The sequence below is a fragment of the Hemitrygon akajei genome, chromosome 25 (genome assembly GCF_048418815.1).
Source record: "Hemitrygon akajei chromosome 25, sHemAka1.3, whole genome shotgun sequence".
Taxonomy (NCBI): domain Eukaryota; kingdom Metazoa; phylum Chordata; class Chondrichthyes; order Myliobatiformes; family Dasyatidae; genus Hemitrygon; species Hemitrygon akajei.
The window spans coordinates 1,359,051-1,373,710 of NC_133148.1; the positions used below are offsets into that span (position 1 = coordinate 1,359,051).

The following is a 14,660-nucleotide window of genomic DNA, read 5'->3' on the forward strand; positions in this document are numbered from 1 at the left end:
CTGAGCTGCGTTAAGTTTCTTGCGATCGTGCGCAGACCAGTTGCCATACCACGCTTCGATGCACCATAGAAAGCCTTCTGTCCGGATGCATGGACACAAATCGGTAAGAGCAGTCGGAGACATGCCGAACTTCCCTCGCCTCTTCAGGAAGTGGAAGCGTTTGGTGAGCTCTCTTGGTTGTGACATTAAAATGGTTGGACCAGGGCAGGTTACTGCCGATACTTTGTCTAAGGAACCTGTAGCTCTCAATCTCAGCATGGTTGATGTAGGCAGGAGCATGTGCACCACCCTCCTTCCCAAAGTAAAAGTCGGTTTGTTTTGTTCACAGTGAGGGAAAGGTTGTTCCCATGACAACACGATATTGCAGGGTTTCTACTCACCCACAGTGGGCACACAAAATGGATTTGCAGGTACTGAAACAAATCAATAAAAAGCAGAGGATGCTGTAAAAAATTTAGGGGGCAGGCTGCAGTTGTGGAAACAAAACATGAGTCTGGACAACAAAGTGACTCGACCCCAATCACCAGCATAACCCCACTGATGTTTCCTGACTCTTGACCCAATGATCTACCTCACTATTATCTCAAACCTTATTTTTTTTCTTGCATTGCACGTTCTCTGTAGCTGTTACACTTTAGTCCGCCTTGTTATTGTTTTACCTTGTTTTTCCTAAATGTGCCGTGTAATGATCTGAATGACAATGTTTTCACTGTGCCTCGGTACATGTAACAATAATAAATCAATTCCAATTAATTCTCCTCGTGTTCAGTTTGATTTTGTTTGGCTCCGTATTCCAGCATCTGCGGTCCCGTTTAGTCTTTGTACGATCTGGAAATTTTGGAGCTAAGGTATGGTTTGATTGATTCCAGAACTAAAGTGAGGACCTAGAAGCCGGGGACAGCAGCTCCTGATCTTCCCTGGTTCCTGGATCACCACTGCCCCTTGTCGTGGTTTTTCGTGCCCCACAAACGATCAGGAGACGCAGAAGATTCTTCAAGAAGTATTAAACTTTAATTTGCAAATCAAAGCTGAGACAGTCATTGAGCTAGTCGCCGATTGCCCACTGATCCTTGTACATAGCATTTTTTATAGCAATCTCCTGGTTTAGTTGCATTAGCATTAGCAATCGGTCTACAGTTGCGTCTCACAAGTACATCCGCCACTATTGTTTCTACCCTTTGACTTAATCCTGTTCTAATCTACATCCCTTAGCTACCTCTCATTAACACACCATTGTCTTCTACATTCTTAAGATTTCATTCTCCTACTAAATTGGATACATGCATAGCAAATAGCAAATTCAAAGCTGACTACATAGTTTTGGTTACACAGCAAACTAAATTGGATACATGCATAGCAAATAGCAAATTCAGACTACATAATCTACATCAAAGCTGACTATAGTTTTGGTTACATAGCAAACAATGCAACTTTTATACTCCAATACCCTCTCCTGTTCAATAACTTTGTCATTCCCAAATACCTTTCCACAATAATCTTAATTTTCCAAAACCTATCAGCTTCCTGTCCTTCTTGTCGGAAACATCGACTGCTTATTTCCCTCCAGAGGCTGCCGGACCAGATGAGTTACTTCAGCATTTTGTTTGCTGCTCAAGATTTCCAGCATCTGCAGAATCTCATATCCTCCCACACCCATCTTTAATTCTTCCTTCACTCACTGACTCTTCCAACTACGTGACCACTCACCCGCTCTCTATCACTCTGCTGAGGAGGACATCCCAAACTTTGGGCGTATCCTGCTTGGGGAGGTGAGACCCATCCTGTCTCATCTTCCTGCTCTGTACTGGCACCTTGTGTGAATTATTCCCTCTATAGTTCAGATCAATAGGTCTCCATCCCACAGATTTTTGCCACTCTCCAAGGTGAAAAACTTTGCTTGCAACCCACCAGATTTTTAAACCTCGATTTGTACCCTGATCCCACACGTACCCAGCAGACATGCTTCCCCCTCGACTTTATGGATAAGCCCTGGGCCAAATCTGCCCTGGTGAGGCTCACACGGCCAGGTGGGGGGGGGGGGGGGGCGGGCGAGGGGTCGCAGTGTCAGCACACAGGTCAACTGACCAGCTGAGGGGCATCACCGTGACAGGCCCCAGGTCATATGACCAGCTGAAGCAGTCCCGAACCTGGTCATGTGATAACACACCAGGGTGGCATCTCTACCCTGAAGCACCTGACCCGTGAAGGGTCACGCCCATTGACTCAGCACCGCTTGATCAGGTGAAATTGGTCCCAAGACCAGGTGAAGGGCCGCACTCATTGGCTCCCGGCCCACTCCACCGATCACATTCTGTGGGGGCCACCTCACTCCATGATAGGTAGGGTCTGCCCCCGCTCACTCCACGTGAACATAATAATATCCTCTTCCGCGTTAAAGGTTACAGTCCGCTCACCACCTCATCTGGTGAAAGGTTAAAGGAAACGATAAATCTCGTGTCCCACCCTAGAAACCCAGAGTAAAGTGCCAGGTGACCCTCACCGGACGCCATGGAGGAAACCACAAGCTTTCAAACCCACTGCGCCACTCCGACTTGGTCCTCCCCACCCTCACTCGCTAATCGCCGTTACCACAGCAATCGTCCGCACTTGCGGGCTGATTGGTGGAACGTATGTCAATCAGACTATTGAAGCAATCAGCAGAAAGGGCGTGTTCCACAAAATGCGCGTGTTTTCCCTCATTGCCAACGCCCTCCTTGCGAGGATAGGCTGCAGAGACTGTCAATCACAGAAAACCCGTCGGCCCCTATTACTCCCGGTCTAATCCATAATTGACCAAATAGCGATCTGATCTATCCTTCTCGGTGGTAGTTTGCGCCCTTTCCAGACCGACGGCATTTTGACGTAGAGGTTCGCCTCTATGTGATTCCCAACTCCGAATCCCGCCTCCTTGGGCGTGGTTACCACGTTTATTGGTCAACTGTGCCCGGGTTGAGCCAATGCTTGATACGCATTGGCTAACGCTCCCTGTCCATCTCACAGGCAAAGTCCCGCCTCCACCCGTGTGATTGGTTGCCAAATGGCGGGAAATTTTTCAGCCTCCGGCGCTTATGGCCAGTGTAAGCCTGCGATACCTCCAACCTTTCAACTTCAACGACGTAAGAGATAGATCCGCCCTCATCACATCCTCATTGGCCAGACCCGTGACAATCTTGCCCACCTGATATTCCAATTGGTCTTTTTCGACAGCAGGCCCCGGGAGCGGTTTTTAAATATTTTTTTCTGTTTTATTAAATAATTAACGTCAGTGAAGTAAAAGTTGTGATACTCGTAAAGAATTCTGAGAGAACTAGAATCGGTAATTTGTAAAACACACACACTTACCTCGGAACCCTTCAGCGGGGGTTCGAGGGAAGGGGGAAGATTCTTGGTGAGAAACCTCGTTGCCATGGCGGCTGGTGTCAGACCTGCAGTCAGGATGCGGAGCCTCGCCGTCCTGAGCCGGAGGCTTTTGCCCGGAAAGGTGCTGATCACCTTGGGCCCCCAACACCGGACCAGCTCCTCGGCGTCGGCGTCGGCGACACCGCACCGCCGCCATCCAGGTATCAGTGCCCTCGGCACCCTCCGCCTGCCCGAGGCGCTGCGTCAAGCCGCGCAGCTCCGGCTGGACGGTAAGTGCTCTGCCGGGTGGTGGAACCTCAGGGCCCACGAATGGGTGGCGCTGTACTAAGTGGGCGGGGGTGGGGGGAAATCTGGGCACTGAGTAGGGGTGGGATGGGGTTGCCATGCTGGGTAGCGGTGGGTGAATGCCCTAAGCATGGGGTGTCGTTGCCGGTAGGTTGAAGACTGGGTGGTACTGTGCTGGTGAGTGGGAAAATCTCCTGGGCACTGGGTGATGCTGCAGAAGGGCTGGGGCGGGGTTGTCATTCTGGGTAGTGGGGGGGCATTGGGTGTCGCTGCTAGTAAGTCGAGTCCTGTGATGATGAGTGGGGGGAATCTCCTGGGTCCGAGTGGCGCTGCACCGGATGAGTGGGAAGACTGATCAATAACTCTCGGAGACGGGAGGCAAAAGATAGGCAAAAGATAGGCTTTATTAGCTGCAAATGTGACCACAACATCTTGGAGACTGAGGGGGGAGCAGTGCCTCTATACAGGGGTCTGTGGGAGGAGCCACAGGAGCAGTCAGCAGAGGGGCGTGTCCAGACAGGTATACACATAGTTTACCACAAAGACCACCTGGACAGTGGGGTGGTGGGGAGCCTCTAGCTGCGAGATGGGTGGAGGGAGCACCTGGCTCTAGGTTGGTACTGCCGTGGATTGGTAGGGATCCTCCTGAGTGGCGGGCAGTGTTTAGGGTATGAATTCCTCCCTGCCAGGAGGGGGTGTTTTGGAGGGGCTTTTGGTAAATGTCAATGTCACATTGCAGTGCTGCCCTCCTGCCAGCTTGGGGGGGGGGGGGCATCATGACAAGCGAGTGCTCATTTTGTACACTAAATTCCCCTCCCCCAGCAAACCCCGTCAACTGCCTTGAGGAGAGCGCCAGAGACCTCACCAACTTCCTGTGGAGCCGCCGGCGGGCAGTTGAGGACGTTGAGCTACGTGCCAGAGCTCGGGGGCTAGCAAAGAAGTTCCAGGAAGATATTGAATGCAATGAAATCGGTGAGGCTATACGGGGGGGGGGGGGGGGGTGGCAAGCATCAGGGGAAGGCCAGAACAGTTGCTTAATCCGTAACGTCAGGGTCAGGTTGTGTGGGGGAGGGGGAGAGAGGCCGATTGAAGTGCGTACCAGTGTGAGGGGAGGGGAAGCATCTCAATTGATGCAGTAGGTATGGGGAAAATGTTCTCTTTAGTTAGAGAATCTCGGACCCCAGAGGAGGAGACGGAAGGAGAAAGAAAACAGTGATGAAGGAGGGGAACAAAAGAGAAGGGTGATGGGGGGGGGGAGAGAGATGAGAGAAGGAGTGGTGGGAAGTTTCCGTTTGGGGAATGCAAGGTCCCTGTCTCAAGACGGGCAGGGGTGTGTGTGTGCAATGGAGATTATTTCCTCTTGGAGGGTGAAAGGAGTCTTTGGAGCTCCCTCCCTCAAAGGGCAGTGGGAACATTGCAAGCCAGGAGGAGACGGATTCTCCATAATCTTTCTAGGCAGAGAGGAAGTGGTTGGGTGATCTACCTTCCCACTAAACCCTATCTAAGGAGTCTGACATTGTCCACAGTACTCATGTGGTCTACTGCAAAGGAATCTGAGGTGGAGTGGGTCAGTAATTTTAAATTCCTTGGCGATATCATAAAAGAGGATCTGTCCTCAGAGCAGCATGTAAACATCATCACAAAGAAGACACAACAGCACCTCTACTTTTAGAAGTTTGTGTAGATTCAGCATGTCACGTGAAACTTCGACAAAATTCTTTCAAAGCATAGTGGAGAGTATCCTGACTGGCTGCAAAATGGCCTGATATAGAAACGCCAATGCCCAGGAACAGGAAAGTCTGTAGACAGTGGTGGATACAGACCAGTTCATTGCAGGCAAGGCCATTCCCATCATTAAACACATCTACAAGAAGCTCTGCCACAACAAAGCAAAATCCATCAGCAAGGATCTCCTTCGTCCATGCTATTCCCTCTTCTCATTACTATCATTGGGCAGAAGGTAAAGGAGTCTTGTGTCCCACACCACCAGATTCATGAACCATTATTACCCTACAACCATCAGGGCCCTGAACCAGTGTGGATAACTTCACCCAGCTCAGTGCTGACCTGATTCCATATCTACGGATTCATTTTTGAGAACTCTACAACTCCTGTTAACAGTATCGTTTATACATAGGATTCCTGTCAATTGGACCATCGGTTAATCAAGGTATCCATTTATTTTGGACAACTTTTAATGAACAAAATTGAGAAATTAGCTGGCATTCCTTTTATTACGTGGGACATTGGTATAGGAGACTGTTCCCAAACAGTTTCTAAATGTAGTCAGTCGCATGCATGTTGTGTGGCTGTATGACACTATGTGGTGCTTAAAGAGGACAGTTTTCAAACAGCACTCGTTGCGTGTGTTTGTGTTCACAAAGCAGTGATTTATTTGAATGAGAAATCAGTAGTAAAACAATTCATAACTGTTTGGCTCTCTGCGGTTTCAAGCATTCAGGCTTGGCGATGCCAGAATGGCCAGGAGTGGAAATGGAACTATTTCACTACTCCAACAAATTAGTAATTGAGAAATTTGATGACAGTCATCTTGAATGTTGAAATGAAAATGAAGATTTGGAGGATAAAATTATCAAAAGCATGTTTGAAGACAGTCCATTATCTGCACTCAATATCAATGCTGCTTTTGGTTATTTTCAGTCAGTCAAAGGACGTGGCTGCAAGCACATGATTAATTCTTCCATTAGAAACTAATACAGTTTTATAGCGCAGACTAGCTGGATGAACTCAGCAGGTCAGGCAGCATCCGTCAACTGATGAAGGGTCTCGGCCCAAAACGTTGACTGCTTCTTTCAACGGATGCTGCCTGACCTGCTGAGTTCATCCAGCTTGTTTGCATGTGTTGATTTGACCACAGCATCTGCAGCATACTTTGTGTTTACAGTTTTATAGTCTTGTATTAGTTCTGGTTGTGTTTTAGCTTGTTCCGTATTTCATTTAAATGCACAATTTATTGTTCAGTTGTTAGTTTGTCTTTTTGCACCATTTCAAGTATTTCCATGAAACCAGCTAACTGGGGCAGCTGCTTAATTGGGCCAAATGTGGTGTTTCCAATGTGTCCCAATTAACCCATTCCATATGTTTATACATTATCTGGACTATTTGTCTTTTACACATTGGCTTTTTGTTAGTCTTTATGTATAGTTTTTATTTTACAAAGCTTGATGTACTTCATTTTCCTGTAAGTCTGCAAGATAGTATATGGTGACATTTACATACTTTGAAAGTAATTTACTTTGACTTGATTGTGTTAATTGAAGCATCACCAACCCCTTTAAGCTCAGTTCCCTTTGCCATAAACAATTAACTTCTCCCAACTCACCTAATTACTGCTGCTGAGACGGTAGCTCTTCAGCCCACTAAGATTGTGCTGTCCATCAAGTACCTGTCTGGACACTAATGCCATTTATGCAAGGTGCATGTTGTATGACCTTAAGACAGCAAATCTTACTCTGATATTCGAAGATGGCTGATTTATTATCCTTCATAATCATATCCTCCTGCCTTCTCCCCATTAACACCCTTCCTATTCTAGAATCTATAAACCTCTGCTTCAGGTATACCAGTGACTTGGCCCCCACAGATTCACAGATTCAGCACACTCCGCCTAAAGAAACTCCTCCTCATCTCGATTCTAAATGGTCGTCCTTGATTTCGGAGGCTGTACGGTTTGGTTTGAGACTGTCAATATTGGGAACATATTGTCCATGTCCACTCGATGTAGGCCTTTCAATATTTGGGGTTCTCAAAGAGATTCCCCCCCACTCATTCTTCCAAACTCTAGCAAGTTCAGGCCCAGAGCCATCAAATAATCCCCATATGTTAACCCTTTCATTCCTGGGATCATTTCTTGTCAACGTACTCTGGACCCTCGGCAATGCCAGCACATCTGTAAAATGCTGGAGAAACTCAGCAAATCAGGCAGCGTTTACGGAAGGAAATGAACAGATGACCTTTTGGGCTGAGGCCCTACATCGGGTCTGGGAAGGAAGAGGATAGAAGCCAACATTTAAAAATTGGGAAGAGGGGAAGGAGTACAAGTTGGTAGGTGATAGGTGAGACCAGGTTAAGGGGAAGGTGGACGAAGTAGGAAGCTGAGTGGTTTATAGGTGGAAGAAGTAGAGGACTGAAGAAAGAATCATCTAATTGGAGAGGGCAGTGTATGAGGTATCGGGCAAGTGACTAGATGAGAAGGGTTGTGAGAGGAGCCAGATTAGAGAATGGAAAAAGGGAGTGGAGGTGGATAGTTTACCAGAAGTTAGAGAAAGTGAAGTTTGTGCCATAGGTTGGAGGCAACTCAGAATATGAGAGCAAACACGAGGAAATCTGCAGATGCTGGAAATTCAAACAACACACACAAAATGCTGGTGGAACACAGCAGGCCAGGCAGCATCGATAGGGAGAAGCACTGTCGATGTTTTGGGCCAAGACTCTTCCTCCACCAGCATTTTGTGGGAGTTCTCCTCAGTGGCTGAGGATAGCGATAGTGATAGTGCTGGAGAAAGTTTGAAACAGAAAAAGCAATTTGAGAACTAAACAGAGATATTACGAATTAGGTGAAAGATCACACAAGATTCTTGCTTGGCAGTTGAAAACAGAGCAGGCTTCCAAAACAATAAATGTAATTAGAACAAGTGCACATAAAACGTCGACAGTGCTTCTCGCTATCGCTGCTGCCTGGCCTGCTGTGTTCCACCAGCATTTTGTGTGTGTTGTTAGAATATGAGATTGTTGTTCCTCTCGCCTGAGTTTTTTCACATCACGTTGTGGCAGTAGAGGAGGCTGCGGGTGTACAGACTGAAATGGGAACTTGAATTGAGTTGAGTGGCACTGGGAGATCCTACCTTATACAGTGGACAGACTGAACGTGCTCCTTAGGTCTTTTCTTAAAAAGAGGGCCCCAAAACAGCTGACAATACTCCGAATGTGGTCTAACCAATATCTTATAAAGTTTCAGGAGTACTCTTCCACACCTTGGAGATTGAAGTGCTTTTTGAGTGGAGTGTGAGGGGTTAGTCAAATTGATGGTCGGCTGCACATCTATGCAAAGGTGTAATGAAAAGCAGCACACAGACAGAGCATAAAGTACACAACATTCACAGCATAAACATAAATTACACATTTTTTACAAGAAAGAACACAATTAGAACAAAAAAAGGAATGCCATGGAACATCAATGCCCCGGAAGGGAAAAGAATATGGAAAGTGATGAGCACAGCCCCTTCCATCACAAGTGAAACCCTCCCACCATTGAGCATATTTACGAGGGGCACTGCCACAAGACAGCAGCACCCATCGTCTAAAGCCTGCACCATGCTGTCTTCTTACTACTACCTTCAGACAGGAAGTACGCACACTTTAGGTCCTGTGCCACTGTGTTCAGGAATAGTTAATGCTCTTCAATCGTCAGGCTCCTGAGCCAGTGTTTATAACTTCACATGCCACTACCGAGAGTGATTCGTCGAACTACTGGGTCACTTTTAAGGACTCTTTACAACTCACTTTGATAATAAATCTGCTTTGAACACTGTAGTTTGAAACAAAGCCAATTGTAGTGCAAAGTGTTCTTAGTATTGAGGGAGTGATTAGGGTTGTGCAGGTTGGGTGGCTCAAGAACCTGAGGTAGCTATTCCTAAACCCGATGGTGTGGGACTTCAGGCTTCCGCGCCTTCTGCCTAAGGGAAGTTGCAGAAAGATGGTATGACCGAGATGGTGGGGATTGTTGATGAAGATCACCTCCTGTAGGTGTAACCGATGGTGGGAAGGATGTGTCCATTATGTATTGGGCTGTGTCCACGACTTTCTGCAGCTTCTTGTATCCCTGTACGTTCAAATTGCTGTGCAAGACCATGGCAAAACCAGTCAGGATACTTCCAACATTACATCTATCGAAGTTTTATAGTGTGTTTGGTAAAAAGCTGAAACTCCTTACACTCTTGATATTGATGTTGAAAAGCCTTTTTTCTGATTGTATTCAGTTTCAAGTTTTAAGTTTAATATGTAACCATACACACGTATAGAGCTACAGGAAACAATGTTCCTCCTAGGACAAGGTGCAAAGTGCAGCGTGTACAGTCAGAAAAAAATAATACTGCCACAATATGTGTGCCTGGGCCCTGGACAGATCATTCACTACGTAAACATCCATGAATTTAAACCTGCTGGCCTCCTCTCTGACGCATAAACAGTGGAGAGAAGGCCAGTGGGAGAGGTCTCAGGGTTTCAAACCAGAATCAGGTTTATTGTCACTGACATGCTGTGAAATTTGTTGTTTTCTGGCAGACGTTCAATGCAAGATGTAAAAAATTTACTATAAGTTACAATAAAATTAAATAAATATGGAAAACCTGAAAAGCAGATGGTGTTCATAGACCATTTGAAAGCAGATGGCGGATGGGAAGAAGCTGTTCCTGAACTCAGTGTGTGTCCTCAGACTCCTCTACATCCTCCCTGACAGCAGCAGTGAGAAGGAGGCATGTCCTGGACGGTGGTTTATTGAAATGGATGCCACCTTCTTGAGCATGGCCTTTTGAAGATGTCCTGGACGATGGGGAGCGTTGTGCCTGTGATGGAACTGGCTAATTGGCTTTTGGTGCTATGCATTGAACCTACATACCATGCAGCGATGCAATCAGTCAGAATGCTCTTCACTGTACATCTGTAGACCTTGTCAAGAGTCTTTGGTGACAGATCGTGAGTGGTGTTGAGCTCCAGAGGGAGCACTGGTGGGGTGTGGAATCAGTTGAGATGACCCCCATGGTATGAACTGATTGACTCTCCTCCCATCTCTCTTCTTCCCTGCCCCCCAATATACATCATAACCCCTCCCAGACCAGGATTCCCCGGAACTCCAGGAAGGCGAAGAGGAGCGTCATGAGCGGCTTCGGCATCAGGTGCTGGCTGAACTCCGTAGGACCATTCCTCGATGGAAGGCAGTCAGGTAATCCAGACTTAACACAACCCGCCCCCCCCCCCCAGTTTCACACCGCCTCGGGCAGGAGGGTACATGGGAGGTGGAGACAGGAAGTCAAAGGAAGTATTGGGGATTGAGAGAGAGAAAGGTGTGGAGGGGTGAGAGAGGGACAAAGAAAGTTAGTGAGAGGGACACAGAAAGCAAGAGGAGAAGAGTGAGAAAGTGAAAGTCAGGGAGAGAGAGAATGGGGGAGGTAGGGAGAGAGTTGGGGTTATCCGAGTTTCCTGACAGAATTCGGAAGCCACTACTACTGCTCTGTCCCCGACTCCCTGAACTAACATCTGCTCTGTCTTTCCACAGCTATGACGCACACCTGAGCCATGTGTACCTGGCAGCTCGTCTCGATGGTGGATACGCAGCTGTGACACGGGTTCTGCACGAGGTCAGTCTTTGCCCAAGCAGCCCCTGTCCCTGGGAGAGTGTGACAGAGTGGTGCAGAGGAAGCTTTCTGACTCTATCCTTGATAGTGTGTGATGGGATGATGTGGAGGGAGCCTCACACTGTGTCTGACCCTGTCCCTGCGAGTGTGTGATGAGACAGTGTGGAGGGAGCCTCACCCTGTGTCTGACCCTGTCCCCGGGAGTGTGTGACGGGACGGTGTGGAGGGAGCCTCACCCTGTGTCTGACCCTGTCCCCGGGAGTGTGTGACGGGACGGTGTGGAGGGAGCCTCACCCTGTGTCTGACCCTGTCCCCGGGAGTGTGTGACGGGACGGTGTGGAGGGAGCCTCACCCTGTGTCTGACCCTGTCCCCGGGAGTGTGTGACGGGACGGTGTGGAGGGAGCCTCACCCTGTGTCTGACCCTGTCCCCGTGAGTGTGTGACGGGACGGTGTGGAGGGAGCCTCACCCTGTGTCTGACCCTGTCCCCGGGAGTGTGTGACGGGACGGTGTGGAGGGAGCCTCACCCTGTGTCTGACCCTGTCCCCGGGAGTGTGTGACAGGACGGTGTGGAGGGAGCCTCATCCTGTGTCTGACCCTGTCCCTGCGAGTGTGTGATAGGATGGTGTGGAGGGAGCCTCACCCTGTGTCTGACCCTGTCCCTGGGAGTGTGTGACGGGACGGTGTGGAGGGAGCCTGTGTCTGACCCTGTCCCTGGGGGTGTGTGACGGGACGGTGTGGAGGGAGCCTCACCCTGTGTCTGACCCTATCCTTGGGAGTGTGTGATGGGATGGTGTGGAGGGAGCCTCACCCTGTGTCTGACCCTGTCCCTGGGAGTGTGTGACGGGATGGTGTGTAGGGAGCCTCACCCTGTGTCTGACCCTGTCCCTGGGGGTGTGTAACGGGACGGTGTGGAGGGAGCCTCACCCTGTGTCTGACCCTGTCCCTGGGGGTGTGTGACCGGACGGTGTGGAGGGAGCCTCACCCTGTGTCTGACCCTATCCTTGGGAGTGTGTGATGGGATGGTGTGGAGGGAGCCTCACCCTGTGTCTGACCCTGTCCCTGGGAGTGTGTGACGGGATGGTGTGTAGGGAGCCTCACCCTGTGTCTGACCCTGTCCCTGGGGGTGTGTAACGGGACGGTGTGGAGGGAGCCTCACCCTGTGTCTGACCCTGTCCCTGGGGGTGTGTGACCGGACGGTGTGGAGGGAGCCTCACCCTGTGTCTGACCCTGTCCCTGGGAGTGTGTGACGGGACGGTGTGGAGGGAGCCTCACCCTGTGTCTGACCCTTTCCCTTTTGTTTGTAACGTACTTTAATTCCAAATACAATACATTCAACAATATTGCAAATGTTTATGTTATATAGTGACAAACACAATTAATAGAAGAACAAAATTAAACTCGGATATTTCCATCTCTACCAAGGTTAGCACTAATCCCCTGCACAGCCGAGCAGTCAGGGCCACCTCCATGGTACCCATACTCAGTGTGTGTATGCAAGGGAAGAACTCGCTCATAAATAGACTTCCATTTTTTGCTATCCCCTCACTATCAAGTGCAAAGACAGAATGCATGGCGTGTCGGGACAGTGACAGCAGCTAGGAAATGGAGGGTGTGGAACAGTAGCTCATACAAGTACCTCCTACCTATATCCCTGAATGGGACTGTGGGCCTTGATGAAAGATGGCTCAAGTTGTGTGGGCCAGGCTCCCAATAAGATTCTGGGCTTGGGTGTGATGAGCAGCTCTGGCGGAACAAAGGTGACCTCAGATGGAGTCACTCCACAAACTTGAGCTACACCAACATCCATTGGAGTAGGACAAAGGCGGGTCATTTGGTCAGTCTGTGACTCTGCACTCTTGCCAGTGGAGGAAGTTCATGGCCTGACAGAATCATGTGAAAGAACTGTTATGGGCAAGTGATCATGATATGATCAAATTCATTCTGAAATTTGAGATGAAGGATTATAAAGTCAAATGTATTATTAGTAGAGTAAAGGGAATTAGAGTAGAGCTATGAGAGATAAGTTGGCCAAAATTGATTGAAAAAGAACACTGGTGGGGATGACAGTAGCAATGGCTGGGATTTGTGGAAGCAATTCAGAAGACACTGGATATATATGTAGGCCTCCGTTAGTTAAAAAAGGTTTTTTTTTGGAAGACCGACAGTTGCCCAAGCTGCAAGTCTCCCCTCTCCACGCCACCGATGTAGTCCAAGGGAAGGATGTTAGGACCCATGCAGCTTGGCACCAGTGTCGTCGCAGAGCAATGTGTGGTTAAGTGCCTTGCTCAAGGACACACACACACACACACACAGCCTCAGCCAAGGCTCAAACTAGCGACCTTCAGGTCACTAGACGAATGCCTTAACCACTTGGCCACGCACCAACACGCTAGATATACATCCCAAAGAGGAAAAAGTATTCTAAAGGAAAGATGAAGACCATTGCTAACAGGAGAAGTCAAAGTCAGAATAAAAACCAAAGCAAAGCCATTTCATAGAGCAAAAATTAGTGGGAAGTCAGAGGATTGGGAAGCTTTTAAAAACCAACAGAAGGTAACTAAAAAGTCATTAAGAAAGTAAAGATGGGATAAGTAAGTAAGCTAGTCAATAATATTGAAGGGGATGCCAAAAGTCTTTTCAGATATATATAAAGTATAAAAGAGAGGTGGAGCTGATTATTGGACCACTGAAGAACTATGCTGGAGAGGTAGTAATGGAAATAACAGATGAAATGAAAAAGTATTTTGCATCAGCCTTCACTGTGGAAGACACTAGCAGTTTGGTGGAAGTTCCAGAGTGTCAGGGGTCAGAAGTGTGTGAATTTGCCACTACTGAGGAAAAGGCTCTTGGGGAAACTGAATGGTCTGAAGATCGATAAGTCATCTGGACCAGATGGTGTGCACCCCAGGATTCTGAAAGAGGTGGCTGACGAGATTGTGGAGGCATCTTTCAAGAATCACTAGATTCCAGAATGGTTCTGGAAGATTGGAAAATTGCAAATGTCATTTCATTCTTCAAGAAAGGAGAGGCAGAAGAAAGGAAACAATGGGCCAGTTCGTCAGACCTGTAGTTGGGAAGATGCTGGAGTCAATTGTTAAAGATATGGTTTCGGGGTATGTGATAAAATAGACTGTAGTCAGCATGGTTTCCTCAAGGGAAAATCTTGCCTGACAAATCTGTTGGAATTCTTTGAAGAAGTAACAATCAGGGTAGACAAAGGAGAATTGGTTGATGTTGTGTACTTGGATTTTCAGAACACTTTTGGCAAGGTGCCACTTAACTAGTTAAGAGCTCACGGTATTTCTGCAATGATATTAGGATAAATAAAGCAGTGTATGACTGGCAGGAGGCAAAGAGTGGGAATAAGGATCCTTTTCTGGATGGTTGCTGGTGACTTAATTGTGTTCCATAGGGGTCTGTGTTGGGATATCTTTTTACATTATATGTCAATGACCTCGATTACAGTATTGATGGTTTTGTTGCAAAGTTTGTGAATGATAGTTTATGGTCTTGTATTTCAAGACGCTTAGCATGTCCTGATAGAAGCTGGACAGCCCTTGCAGTGCAGCATGTCTGTCGCCTGCTGGAGGTAGTCGCAGCACTTTGTAAAGACAGCAGTCCCTCCGGAGAAAGTATGTCA

At 48.0% G+C, this 14,660-nt stretch overlaps 2 protein-coding genes across 4 annotated transcripts in view; one reads left to right on the forward strand and one right to left on the reverse strand.

Annotated features, from left to right (window-relative positions):
• Window positions 1-3,561, reverse strand: part of parp2 (poly (ADP-ribose) polymerase 2) — a 45,950-nt gene extending 42,389 nt beyond the window's left edge. Inside the window, exon 1 of one of the 3 annotated variants that reach the window (XM_073028904.1) lies at window positions 3,343-3,561. In XM_073028904.1, coding sequence (XP_072885005.1) covers window positions 3,343-3,556 — 214 coding nt within the window. In that variant the 5' untranslated portion in view covers window positions 3,557-3,561. Of the gene's footprint in view, window positions 1-2,085; window positions 2,105-2,500; window positions 2,608-3,342 lie in introns of those variants that run through there. The other 2 variants (XM_073028905.1, XM_073028906.1) reach the window with 2 other exon arrangements.
• An 860-nt stretch (window positions 3,562-4,421) lies between these two features.
• mettl17 (methyltransferase like 17) overlaps window positions 4,422-14,660 on the forward strand; it is a 36,478-nt gene continuing 26,239 nt past the window's right edge. Inside the window, exons 1-3 of the mRNA XM_073028811.1 lie at window positions 4,422-4,617; window positions 10,498-10,606; window positions 11,010-11,021. Of these exons, the coding sequence (XP_072884912.1) occupies window positions 4,422-4,617; window positions 10,498-10,606; window positions 11,010-11,021 (317 nt within the window). The remainder of the gene's footprint in view (window positions 4,618-10,497; window positions 10,607-11,009; window positions 11,022-14,660) is intronic.